The sequence below is a fragment of the Rutidosis leptorrhynchoides genome, chromosome 4 (assembly GCF_046630445.1).
Source record: "Rutidosis leptorrhynchoides isolate AG116_Rl617_1_P2 chromosome 4, CSIRO_AGI_Rlap_v1, whole genome shotgun sequence".
Lineage (NCBI taxonomy): Eukaryota > Viridiplantae > Streptophyta > Magnoliopsida > Asterales > Asteraceae > Rutidosis > Rutidosis leptorrhynchoides.
In genome coordinates this window covers 352,682,620-352,695,863 of record NC_092336.1, presented here as the reverse complement: position 1 = coordinate 352,695,863, position 13,244 = coordinate 352,682,620, and the positions used below count along the sequence as shown (strand labels likewise).

The following is a 13,244-nucleotide window of genomic DNA, read 5'->3' as shown; positions in this document are numbered from 1 at the left end:
CCATTTGGAACATCACAGTCCACCTTAGGATCGTTTGAAATAGGCCCATTATCCAAATTTTGTTCAGGCTCAAAGTGAATTTGAAATTGTCTTGGGGTTGTAAACAAATCACGCGTGCCCTTGGAAACTGCAGCCTCATTGGAACTCCCAACCTTCTTCCTCGATCCAAGATATTCACCGGCCAACAGTGAATCGACCGACGAATAATCCGGTGATGAAACAGGTTCCGAACACCCATCGGGCGGAATTGGAAAAAATTTCCCCCTCTTCAAGATTATCATCCCTTCCTACATACCCATCTCCATAGTCATCTTGTTTGTTGGCAACTTCGTCGCAGAGACCACAGTTTGCAGCCTCCTTTTCCGGCATACTCAAATCCTTGTCCGACACCGATTGAGACACAATCTTATCCCCACACTCGACGAATTTGAATCACCCGCACTGGTTTTCTTCGAGGCATCATCACAATCGACCGGAGAATTGTTAACCTCGGTCAAAGCCCACGATACACGATCCTTGTTAAAGCTAAAAACAGATTGTGATTGTTCACCGACTCAGGTAGGTTAAACTCATAACTTTTATCACCAACCTTAATTTCAATTCGATTGTTGGCAGGGAATTGAAAATAATTGGGTTCGGGATTTTCACAAGAAACTGCAGAGTTTTTGTCTCTACATTTAGTTGGTTTAGACTGACACCGGTTCCAAGGAGCCGGAGGAAACTCTTCGAACCCATCAATGTTCGGGATAGACCCATGATTTCTGTTAGCAGGGATAGCATCATCTTTCTTTTCACGACTCCTGGCAATCAAAGGTTCTGCACCAGTCGAATTCTTCTCCAAAGCCTTATAGGCTCGGATCCATCTACCATTTATTTGAATGGAATTCAAGACCTTGGTAAATGACTCGATATCGGTGATTCCTTCAAAACGAACATAGCCAAAACGTTGACCACTCGACAATCTTTTCCGTGCAAAATACACGTCATTAAGGGTACCGTAGTTCTCGAAGACTCTCCGACAATCAACCCGAGTCCATGAGTCCGGGAAATTGAAGATCAAAAACGACGTTACACGATTATCACACGACGTTGAAAAGCCATCGGGCTTCGACATACCGGTCATACCATCGTCGGCCAGGCCTGGCCGGAGAAGATGAAGAAGACCGAAGAAGCTGGAAGGTTTTGAACGATTATTGGTTTTACCTTGCTGGCTGTGTTTGTTTAAATCATAGAATATACGGAGCAATTTAGATTTATTAATGTTACTATTAGATCATCATTTTCTCATTTCTTAGCCGCAATTCTTGCTTTTATACCATTTTTCCACAATGAAGAACCTACACCTAAACCTAAACCGAGAGGTACAAAGTGAGGGGATCTAACACCAACCACCATCAAATGGAAAAATCATCCACAACGTTCACAAATAGCCATGAACATGGTAGACATCCACATAATTAATGTGTAGCTATTAATAATTTCATTATTGATTTTCGCTTGAAGGGAATGTCACTAACTAGAATGTTAACAATTCCAAGGGGTAAAAACAATGTCATAATGTTTCAAAGCATAAACACCTTGAAAGAGGGTTTAATACCCATTATAGCCATAACACTCTTGACTAAATCCATCTAGCGGGTTAATTTTAGTAGAAAATGTAAAGGTTGATATCAAAATACAGCGGTAATGGTATTTCTAGCATTGTGTAAGGCCTCATTTTGAAGCTCAATTTGCTTCGAGTGACGATAAGCTTTCACTATGCGGTTGTTATGTGTAATTGGTGAATCCAGTTTTCATGGTGAGTGTGTGATTAAATTGCGACGAATACCTTCTTGAACAGTTCGTGATATTGTGGGCAATTATTAGAAGATGCAAAAAGATGCGATCTTTCCCACAACACCACAAGATGTTCAAGAGTTGTCCGTCTCTATTTAATCACATATTCTTTATACACGGGAATAGATGGATTCCCCAACTAAGCATAACCACTACAAACTGAAATTCATCTTCGATCAAAGCAAATTGAGCAACAAAATGAGGGCTTACGCGACACTGGAAATACCATTACCATTGTCATTGATGTTGTTATAGAAAACTTTACGTTTTGTTCTAGAATCTACCGACCAGGTGGATTCAGTCAAGAGAGTGGTTAGGCTATAATGTGAAGAAAGCCTATTTTTAGTGTGTTTCTGTGGTGCATCATTATGGAATTGGTTTTATGACTTTATCCCTAGGAATTGAAAACATTCTAGTTTCTGTCTTTAATATAAAATCGATGATGAAATTGTCAATAGCTAGTAATAAAATTATGTGGGTGTCTAATATGTTCATGGTATCTGCCTATGTGGCCGAGACATGCACCGTTTTGCAAGTGGTCTAGGCTCAAGATGGTTGTCTATTGAATTGATGATTATTGATGGTGGATCTACGCTCTTTGTACCTCTAGGTTTAGGTTTTTGTTGAAGAAACAATGATATACGAAGCATTACAATTTACAACGTTGCAAAAATCGCTATGGAGTACTCTGTCAGGAGTTTTTAAGTATTACTCGGCAACTCCCTAGTACTCGAATGTTGTGACTTTGATTAATATTGACCAAGTTTTGACGGATTTTCTGAGAGTAATCCCAAGTTTTAGCCGAGTACTCCCCAAGTTGCAAAAAGTGAGTACTCAGACGAGTAATTTCAACAACTGCAACCCAGGGAAACAAGAATAATAGCATTAACAGTCGTGTTGGAGAAATGTGATTTGTACTTTTGTCAATGGTCGTGACTCGTCTAGTAGTAGATGGGAACCTGGCATATGGATTGTGTATGGCTTGTGTATAATAAAGGACACAATCTTGTAACGAGTTCTTCACTTACCTTCTTCCAAATAAAAAAATGTGTACCCTCTTCCAAAGAAAAAAATTTGTGTAAGACTTGTTTATTATAATAAAATTTTGGTCGTTAAAAAAAATTACATTCTTTCAAAATATAAATGTGGTTTGTACTTTGTAGATGTGAAGTGCACAAAGGAAATTAGTGTTTGTTTTGGGGTTTCAATTTGGAAATAAATGGAATGGAATGAAAAAATTTTAATCTATTGGTTTTCCGAGTTTTCACATGAAAAAAAAAAAGGAAGAAAGTCGATTGATCATTTTAGTGTAATTTTCCCTCAAACACTTCATTTCAAATTGGAAGGATTCAACTTCCCTTCTCTCCATTTCCCTTCATCTCATTTCATTTCTTTCCTAAAATAAAAGTAGAATAGATCCTTAGAGTGTTTTGTTGAGATGAAAGGTCAAAGGGCCTATAAGATTCTTATTAAATCCAAGTATTCAAAAAGAATCATTCATGAAATTTACTCCCAAAATTAAAAATTAGGATTAAAGATATGAATATGTCATATATTTTCATTATGGTTAAAGATACGAATATGTCATATACTTTCATTTTTGTTCTGATATAAACTATATACAAAAAAACTACTAAAGTTATTAATTTGTTTATGTGTCATTATTAACATATATAAAATTTTGACCTGATAAATAAAATATTTATTAAAGAAAAAATTACGCAGTTAGTCCTTAACATTTATGACATATTTTACATGTACCGCTTATTATTAACATTTATGGTTGTCATGTGATTTGATTGAACGGATTATTTTAAGGCACGTTAGCCTCAAGGATTGCAAACACAATCAACTGGGACTATTCGTGTAATTACTTTTCAGTTCAAAAGATGACATGTAATTAGCTTATGAGTGTAGCAAATAACCGGTGACATTTTATTTACATTAACACACATTTTTAAAATGACCACATTTTTAATTGACCTACAATAGCATTTTTGAATATATAGCCTAAATAAAAAACATAACTTTAACCTTAAAAATTTTTCATTCTTTTCACGATATTTCTTGCATAGCCTGCCCTTTATATATTGTTTATTTCCATCAGTTCCGGGTTCTTTACTGTTTTCAGGGCACCCAGAAAATACTTTTCCCTCAAACATGTTAATAAACATAGTCTAATTAAGAGTTCATCCGTTTCATAAGAGATGATTCTGCAAGAAATAGAAAATGAATGCTTCCATACTGCCTCAAAATACGGAACTCGAGCAGAATTAATCTCCACCAAAAAGGTGCATTCAAGATACAATGGTTCATCTATCTATTGCACAGTCAACAGAACAGTAACCCTGCCATAATTAAAAATAGTACTCAAACAAAGAAACTCTCCACTTGCTATTTCCATGTTCTCGTAGCAAGGCGTTTTCATACGGCTACCGCGTATCTACAAGCAAACATTATTATTTGGATTTTCAAAAAATGAAATATAGACCCTTTTAGTTAACAAACTTATGCAGATTTCTTGCAGTGCTTTTCAAGCCATTCCATTGTAACACTTTTCGGCCTCTCCAACGGCAACCCAAGAGCTCGATCCCATATCAGCTATAGAAATAAATAAACAAATATATAAATAAAAAGAATATAACAAGACATAGACATGTCCATAAGAAATAAACTAAAAAGGATTGTGAACATAATAATGAATACTAGTTGAAGATGCTGAAAATAGTTGACTAACCTGAGAGCATATTCCAATTGCCCTCGACACACCAAAGAGAACCGTGTAATATCTGAACGTGTTTAAATTTAATAACCAACAAGTGTAAGCGATAGTGTAAGTGATTCTTTTTAAAAACAGCAACTAAGAAAACTATAAGGTGCATACCTTGCTTCGGTTAAACCGTAGTAGTTGAGCAACACACCACTATGAGCATCAACATTGGGCCAAGGGTTTTTCACCTACATATATAATTCCATATCAAAGTTGAGATGCTGACATCTAAATTATTTCATTTTATGTAGAAGGAATTCATAATATACTATACAATAATGTTTTTGAGTTTTTTTAACACCGGACCCAAAACGGTGATAATAACCGAAATACATTTTCAAATATATATTTAAGATAGAAGCTCAAAGAGCAGCTTACCTTGCCGAGTTCCAATAAAATTGGTGGCACCACATCATAAAGTTTTGAAACCTAAAAAAAAAAAAAAAAAACAAATAAAAGAAATAACAATCAGATAGATTGTAATACAGCCAGGGAAACAAACAGGTGAGTGCATTAATGGGTATTAGAAGCTAACCAACTGGAATAAAGGATCATCAGGCAAGTGTTTCAATGCAAATTCACGTTGACATGTATATCTGGGATCTGTTTTTCGCAAAACACCATGCCCGAAACCAGGAACAACCTGCATTTCAGGATAAATCACATGGAGCATATGATTAGCCTTGTAAACATGATCACCTGCATATCCGAAAAAGTGAAAAAAAAAAAAACAACTTTATAAGATTACCTTGCCACTATTCAAGGTTTTCCAGATGTAGTCCTTCAGTTGGTCCTTGGTAACATCCTCTCCACATTCACTTACCACTGACTTTATCCACATTAGAACTTCCTGCAACAAAGAATAACCAACTTATATAGGAAAGTGATAAAGAAGCACAAATTTTCTACTTTCATATGTAGCAATTTCCTAGTGTCCACACAATACGAGATACAAGATCATCTCTTTTACTGTCATAATCATTAGCCTCAACGCATGCATGTGAAATCTGTGTCTCGACCGTGTCCAAGGTTACAAAGCTCACTATTCGGGGAGTACTCGGTCAGGACTTTGGATAGAGTAACTGGAAATTTGCGGATTAATCGGACTGGACTTTTTATATATTTAAAAATAATAACTTCAAAATTATGTGTAAATATGGAAGAAAACCATAAACATAAACATAAACTTTAACATAATTGTCCAAAAACATTAAAATAATCATTCATTTGTTCAAAAACTCTAAAATTGAAGTTTAAATTCATGTTAAAATATTGACCAATTTTGACTTTGACCGACCTTGACCAACAAATCTGATTTTGACCCATTAACCATCGTTGACCAATTAATTAAATAGATTTTGGAAAATTTGAAGTCTGTTTTTTTACAATAGTGACCGTATCTCTATGGCACAGTTGAATAAAGATATGAAATAAATAAATTACATGAAGTAAAGACTGCCAATGTTAGTATACCTGATTAGCCAAACCATGGAGGGGTCCAGCTAGACCATTCAATGCTGCAGCAAATGAAAGATATGGATCCGAGAGGGCACTAGCAACCTTGATTAGCATAAAAAAAACAGTTACACATGGTATTCTGAATAATAACTGAAAACATTTTCAAGAAAAAGTATCAGGTTTGTATAGTTCCTACATATATGAGTGTAATATCAAAAACTTATAGGAAGGGTTAGATACTTACAAGATGACCAGTATGAGCACTGACATTTCCACCTTCATGGTCACTGCACCATTTCATGTTTCAATTAGAAACATAATTTCTCAAATGTAGGCTAAAAAACTGTAAGCGTTAAAAAATAAATTATATTATGATAAGGTCTCGATGCAGATGAGACAATCGCACCTATGGATGGTGACATAGAGCCTCATAAGCTCTTGCATTTCGGGACCATCAAATCCAAGCATGTGTGCAAAATTGCCACCATAATCTAGTGACTCATCAGCTGGTATCCTTTCTCCGTTTTTGTATATCCTTCAACAAGACGAGTAAATTCAAACTTAGATATATACAGAAGTGATCAGAAAAATAAATTCATGAAAATTACCATTAGAAACTATTATTATATACCTGCGGTAGATATATGCAGCTACAGCTGGGACTTGGGCAATCAACGAAAGAGAGTCCTCGTATGTCGGCTCCCAGTATCTATAATTAAAATCAACTTTACACATTGAATTCTGCATAAGTAATGTATATTTAGCAGATCAATACTTTGAATAAACTCACTTGGATTTATGGATCCCCTTCTCATATGCTTTTGAGAATTCACTTTCTACCTGAAACAGGAACAAGTATATAACTGAAATAACTGAAATGAATGTGACAATAGCATGATTATATGATTCCAGTTAATATAGTGGAAGAGTATGTTAAAGAAAAGTGTCAATAATTCGCTACAGTGTTACTCATTAGTTCCATAAAGGTACGCTTCTGTATAGCTTAACGCAAGAGCACTTTGTAGAGAAACCATTATATTTTAATTGTTTCAATCATAATCATCACTACAACATGCAATGCAGAAAATATAGTTTTAAATAAACCTGAAGAGCCATAACACCAGTAGTAAACTGAGTCATTGGATGAGCTGTAACGGGTAGGGCGTCGATGGCTTTATACACATACTCTGCAACAACAAACGAAGTTTAACATCAACTAAATACTTCCCATATAGTTAATAGAAAATCTATATACATAAATAAGCCTTTTTAATAGTACGTATTATAGAAGAATTCGCTAGTAAGGCTGTTGAAAAGTTAAAAACCTGGAATAGTGGCACGACTTCTGAGTTCCTTGGATAAGGCATCAACTTGTTCTTTAGTTGGCACCTAATTTTAAAAAAAAAATAATAATAATAATAATAATTCAAGTATATAGTACTTAATGTCAATCAGTGAATACAAAAGATAGGTCGATTACAAGTATAAACGGTTATTATATATCACAAGCTATCAGTGAGAAAATACAAAAAGTTGCAAGCAGAAACTAAACCACACACACACACACATACAAAAAAAAAAAACAAAAAAAAACAAAAAAGGTTGTCTACCTTTCCAGTTAATAGAAGCCAGAGAAGTCCCTCAGGCAATGGCTCTCCACCAGGCTTTGCTCCTGGTAAAACCTTCTGACATTCAGGAATAGAGAGACCCCGAAACCTAATTCCCTGATTAACATAACAAAAAGCCCAGCTTTACGTACTTCTCATTTTGAAACATCAATAATATGTAACATCTTATATCTATAGACAACCAGACTTTATACCTCATCTGCATCAAGCAAAGATGTTTCCCATAGTAAACCTGTCATGCCTCTCATCCCACCAAGTACCTTTATATTTGTAACACATGGGAAAATAAATATCAGATAAAATGGTATACTACAGACATGAAATATACCCCGTTGAAAAAAATAATCATATTTATAGATCCAAAAATATATCCTTCCAATTTTGATCACGATAAGGAAAATAGAAAGAAAAAAAATGAAAAGAAAAGAAAAAGGTAAATATCAAGGATGAGTTTCTTTACCATATCAACAGTAATGTTACCCAACTGGACTTTTCCATATTCTGACTTGATCTTTTTTAGGCGCTCCTGCACAAAATATAAACAGTAAATAATAAATATAAATAGGATCATAAAAAGAGATATTAGGTAGATGAGAGATGAGAAAGAACTAGAGAGGAGTTCTCTAATATTCATTACAATTAATTTAAGAGTAGGTAATTATCATCCACTAGTTAGTAAACGTAATGAGGAAACATTATACTATCTGCATATGAAAGATCAGTGTTGTAAAGTCGGCCGACTTGGCCGACGCGTCGGCCGATGCGTCGTTTTTTTGGGTTCTCCGTCCCTTTTTTCTGAAAACGGCTCAAAAGACGGTCAAAGCTAAAAGTTCGACCAAAGTCTGTCAAAGTTGGTCAAAAACGGTCAAAATCAGTCAAATTTTCGTCAAGATGTGATATGTATTAAAATTAGGGTTTGTTTTCATTTTTTGGGCCGCTCTTTTCTCTGTGTCCTTGCTGATTATGTACTCGGTAACATTAATTGAGTTTGAAGTTTGATTGTTTTAAAATTCAAGTTCTTATTTAAGAAATTTATGGTACAAAATCAACTATTTTATACATATATAAATATATATTTAAGAAATTATTAATAAAGTCAACGTTGGTCAACGACCGATGCGTCCCCGACGCGTCCCCGACGCGTCCCCGACTCGGCCGACGCGTCCTTTTTAGGTCTCGACCGATGCGTCCCCGACTCACGACTTTTACAACCTTGTGAAAGATAGACTATCACAGTTACATATAACTGACAACTAAGTTCAAAAGGCATATTATATAAATCAAACATTAACAACTCCTTTAATACCACCACGTACCTCAAATCATACATATGAGGTAACTTTTATATGACATAGAAAAGCAATGTAACAGGTTTAATGAAGAATTTAAAGACTTAAAGGTTCATTATTTAAGGAACTCATAAAAATTATCAAAGAATACGACACGGAGAACGAGCATAAACTTCCATCCTAAACGTAGGAAATGTACCTGTTGTTCAGGTATTAATTCCTTAAGCTGAGCATGAAGGTCCTGCAAGAAATTCATCATCTTCAGATTTCGGAGCGGAATTCTCAAAGCAAGGATTAAACAGAGTATATTATCAATTAGTCAGAAAGTTCAAGTATATACTAAAAGAGCAATGAAACATAGTGAACTAACATGAACAAATTAAAATCAATAACCATAGAATTTTTTACATGCTTGATACTTCAATCGATTCATCAGAGCTTTGGTACAAAATGCTTGCCTTCTACTTATAAGCAATTCTTTCATTATTTTCACAATACTCGGTATTGGCAATCATAGTGTACTTTCTAATATAAACTGTTTCCATGAAACAATAACTTGTTCATAAATCATACTGAATTATTCTTTTCACTGCACCATGATCTAGGTTATATTCATAAAAGCAAGCAAAGAAGATGAAAACATTGTATGTGTTCTTCAAACTACCACCACAATAACAGGCCTCATTAACACAAAGTATAAAAATTCAATTATCAATTATAAACAAATAAACAAAAGTAAGTTTACTCTTCCCCACAACTCTAATTTACAAGAACGTCATATAGGTCAAATACTTGTTTACATTTTATATACTATCAAGAAATCAGATCTGCAAATGCAGTATATGGAATGGATAAGTTGCAGCCTATATACCATTCATCATACTCATCAAACGATTTTATTTCTCATCACGTTTACACGATATTTCAATGTGAATCTTCTGCTGGAATATAATAAAACATGTCACATTATTCTTACACTTCTTCACGTTTCATGTTTCTGAGCATATAGCCCTAATAGACTATTGTTAGGACAGGCTGTGCTACTATATTCAACGTAACACCAACTAAAAAAGTGACTATAATCTATATATAAGTTCATAATGTATATAACTGTACGATTAGTCAATTACTAAAACTTACAAGGTCAGAAGAGGTTTGAATTTGCAGCCACCTTATAGAATTGGTTAAACTAGGCTGATGAACCTGTTAAACAAACACAAACAACAGATCATTATTATATAAATATAAATATATCACCTCACGTAACTAAAGGCTCACAAACAATCAGTATATTATATAACCAGATTATAATTATATATTATCACGGTTAACTAATACCTAACAAAATGCTTATAAACAATTAATATTTATTACAAACAGGATTTAAGCGTCATTTCGTAACCTAAATGTGTGAAATTATGAACAGAAATATGAATCTATCTATGATCATACGAATAATAATAGTAATTAAAAATTATGAAAAACTACTTACAACACGACTTCTGAGTTTAGAAAGAAGCGAAACGCTCCTGTAAAACACCATCGCAACGAATCAACTGCACAATTTTCGAAACCACAAATATATTTGTTACTGTATAAAAACGAATAGATAACAGCTCTGATAAACACAAAATCGAATTATAGATTTAAAGTAGATGATTGATTAAAAGTGTTTTGATGCGATTTTACCTTTTTTTTTTTAAGATTCGAAAAGGAAGTGTGATGAGAAAGGTGATTTGTTGATTTGAATTAGTAAAAGCAGGTGTGAAATGATGAAATAATGGAGTATATAACGCCGTCAGTGTGGACTTGAGGTTTTAGACTGTTTCTAAACAGCTTGTGACATCACAGTTTTACTTTTTCTCAAAAAGTGGATTGAACATGGCATAGTCAAATTTTAACCCCCCAATAACCCAAGTGTTAAATGCCTTTGTCAAATTCAGTAGGGTCCATCAATTTTTTTTTTCAAATGATTTAAAATGGTAAATAAATACAACAAAATAAAATAAATTACATTAAAATAATAAATAAATACAACAAAATAAAATAAATAACATTAATAAAAAAATACATAATTAATTTTTGATAAGAATTTAAAAGTACATAGATTGACGATTACATAGATTAAAAACAAAAACAAAACAAAAAAAATTAATTCGCATTGCGAAAAGTCGGTAGAAGGTTCCAAATGTGCTCGACTAAATCCTCGGTGAGTTGGTTGTGCAAATCTCGATCCCTTATTTCTCTTGCGATGATATCTCGATCTCGTCCTCTGTTTCGTATATGTTTCATACCATTTTCCATTTCTTCGGTAGTGAATCTTTCTTCCCATTTAGAAAGTGCAAAGCCGTTATCTTCAAGTATCATGTTATGTAATATGAGACAACATTCCATCACTCTTCGCACCCTGTTAACGCTCATACTTCGTGAAGCTAGGCGTATAATATGAAAACGACCTTGAAGAACCCCAAATGCCCTCTCTACATCCTTTCGGGCACTAGCTTGAAATCTTGTAACCTTAATCGTTAGTTCTTCAGTAGGGCATGAATATCCTTTAACTAAAGTTGCCCAATCGGGATATATACCATCCGCAAGGTAATATCCTTTGCTATATTCATGCCCATTTACCTCAAATGGTGCTGATGGAAATGTTCCGTTCTTAAGTTTATCAAATATAGGTGATTGGTTCAAAACGTTGATATCATTGTTGGAACCCGCCATCCCAAAAAAAGCATGTCAAATCCAAAAGTCATAAGAAGCAACAGCTTCAAGCATAAGGGTCGGTTTCTTGTGATCACCCCTAGTGTATTGTCCTTTTAAAACAACAGGACAATTCCTCCACTCCCAGTGCATACAATCTATAATACCGAGCATACCCCTAAACCCATGTCTCTCCTCGTGAGCACTATGCAATCTAGCAACATCGTGTGCATTCGGAGATCGCATGTATTCTTTTTTGTACAATGTAATAATACACATACAAAAGTAATCTAGACATAGTATTGATGTTTGCTCACTCATTTGCAAATATTCATCCCACATATCGGGAGTGTTGTCATACGCCAATTGACGTATAGCCGACGTACATTTTTGTAAAGTAGTAAATGTAGGCCTACCGATAGCATCAAATCATTGAGAAAAGTAAGTAAAATATTCTGGCATATTATCACTTTGGAAAGTAGTAATACCTTGCACTATCCGGAGAAATAATTGTATGCGCATGCGAAAACGACGTTTAAATTTTCTTTGTGAATATTTTGGCGTCTCACAAAAATAATCATCCCACAAACGTTGTGCAGCAACCTCTCGTTCCCTAGGGATGTAACCTCTAACTCTCGAAATAGATGGTGCCGATTCGACTTCGGAATCATCATCTTCTATTTCTTGAATTAATTGAATAATCCGCAAATCTTCGGAGTCGGAATTAGACCCCCGTAACCTCGAACCCATTTATAAAGTAATAGACTTTTGTAAAAAAAAAAAAAAGTAGAAAGAAATAGAGTAAAAATTGTGTGAAAAATGATACGATTGTTGGGGTTTAAATAGGAGTAAAATGGAGTAAAAATTGAATTTTTTTTTTTAAAAATAAAAAACGGGTATATATATCCGTTGGGTAACGGATATATTACCCCACCCAATCAGATCAAGCCGGCACACCATTTGAAGCCCTTTTTCAGTCAAATCGTCGACTGACACCCCCAGCGTCAAAAACTGACGCCCCGTTAATGGCGTCAGGGGCATCACTTCCTGCCAGCGAGTCTGACGCGGGCCCATCTGACGCCGCGTTGGAAATAGTCTTATGCTACCGGGCCAGATGATTTAATTCATAAATTAGATTTTATACAATTAACTTTAATTAATTAATTAATTACAATTAAATAAATAAAAGTCTTATATACTCCGTACTGTTACGATATGGATGGATTCTCATTTTGTACGCATGCAGATGAATAGAGATGATTGATAATCATGCACAGTAAAATTATGAATTATTGATTACTATTTCACCTACTCTATAATTGATTGTGAAAACAAGTAATGTACAGTTAACTTTTAGTATTATAAATACTCACTCAATTGTAAGGATATACATACCATTCTTGAATAAGAATTTAATCTCTTCTTTCTTCCTTCATATTAGTGTCTTCCTTCATATTAGTAGGATATATACCATATAAAGTATTAAATTATAACATGTTATCAGCACGAAGAGCTCCGTATAATCAAGGTGATTCTTCTAGTTGCTCAACCACCACTTCCACC

At 34.4% G+C, this 13,244-nt stretch overlaps 3 protein-coding genes across 4 annotated transcripts; all 3 read right to left on the bottom strand.

Moving 5' to 3' along the window:
• Positions 1–4,088: 4,088 nt before the first annotated feature.
• On the bottom strand, positions 4,089–10,731 carry LOC139843761 (citrate synthase, mitochondrial-like). 2 transcript variants are annotated; one of them, XM_071833909.1, is made up of 20 exons: positions 10,671–10,731; positions 10,474–10,537; positions 10,122–10,184; positions 9,181–9,222; positions 8,153–8,218; positions 7,887–7,952; positions 7,675–7,788; positions 7,390–7,453; positions 7,169–7,251; positions 6,855–6,904; positions 6,696–6,773; positions 6,471–6,599; positions 6,309–6,351; positions 6,080–6,166; positions 5,355–5,456; positions 5,142–5,249; positions 4,985–5,035; positions 4,721–4,794; positions 4,574–4,625; positions 4,089–4,437 (listed from the first exon to the last, which is right to left on the bottom strand). In XM_071833909.1, exons 2-20 carry the CDS (start codon positions 10,522–10,524, stop codon positions 4,345–4,347), a joined length of 1,416 nt encoding a protein of 471 aa, XP_071690010.1. In that variant the 5' UTR covers positions 10,525–10,537; positions 10,671–10,731; the 3' UTR covers positions 4,089–4,344. The 2 variants fall into 2 exon arrangements, with proteins under 2 accessions (XP_071690010.1, XP_071690009.1); XM_071833908.1 differs by lacking the exon at positions 10,671–10,731 and having other exon boundaries at positions 10,474–10,612.
• Positions 10,732–11,132: 401 nt separating this feature from the next.
• On the bottom strand, positions 11,133–11,702 carry LOC139841766 (uncharacterized). The gene has a single exon (XM_071831970.1). The coding sequence runs from the start codon at positions 11,700–11,702 to the stop codon at positions 11,133–11,135; it is 570 nt and encodes a 189-aa protein (XP_071688071.1).
• Positions 11,703–11,717: 15 nt separating this feature from the next.
• On the bottom strand, positions 11,718–12,755 carry LOC139841765 (uncharacterized). Its single transcript, XM_071831969.1, has 2 exons — positions 12,616–12,755; positions 11,718–12,093 (listed from the first exon to the last, which is right to left on the bottom strand). Exons 1-2 carry the CDS (start codon positions 12,753–12,755, stop codon positions 11,718–11,720), a joined length of 516 nt encoding a protein of 171 aa, XP_071688070.1.
• Between the last annotated feature and the right edge of the window lie 489 nt (positions 12,756–13,244).

Coding starts and splice junctions, on each gene's coding strand:
- LOC139843761 (XM_071833909.1), bottom strand. CDS start 10,524: ATGGTGTTTTACAGGAGCGTTTCGCTTCTTTCTAAACTCAGAAGTCGT. Junction 6,167..6,308: donor GTGCTCATACTGGTCATCTT/GTAAGTATCTAA, acceptor ATGCTAATCAAG/GTTGCTAGTGCCCTCTCGGA. Junction 5,250..5,354: donor AAACCTTGAATAGTGGCAAG/GTAATCTTATAA, acceptor CCTGAAATGCAG/GTTGTTCCTGGTTTCGGGCA.
- LOC139841766 (XM_071831970.1), bottom strand. CDS start 11,702: ATGGCGGGTTCCAACAATGATATCAACGTTTTGAACCAATCACCTATA.
- LOC139841765 (XM_071831969.1), bottom strand. CDS start 12,755: ATGGGCCCGCGTCAGACTCGCTGGCAGGAAGTGATGCCCCTGACGCCA. Junction 12,094..12,615: donor TGCCGGCTTGATCTGATTGG/GTGGGGTAATAT, acceptor TGCTATCGGTAG/GCCTACATTTACTACTTTAC.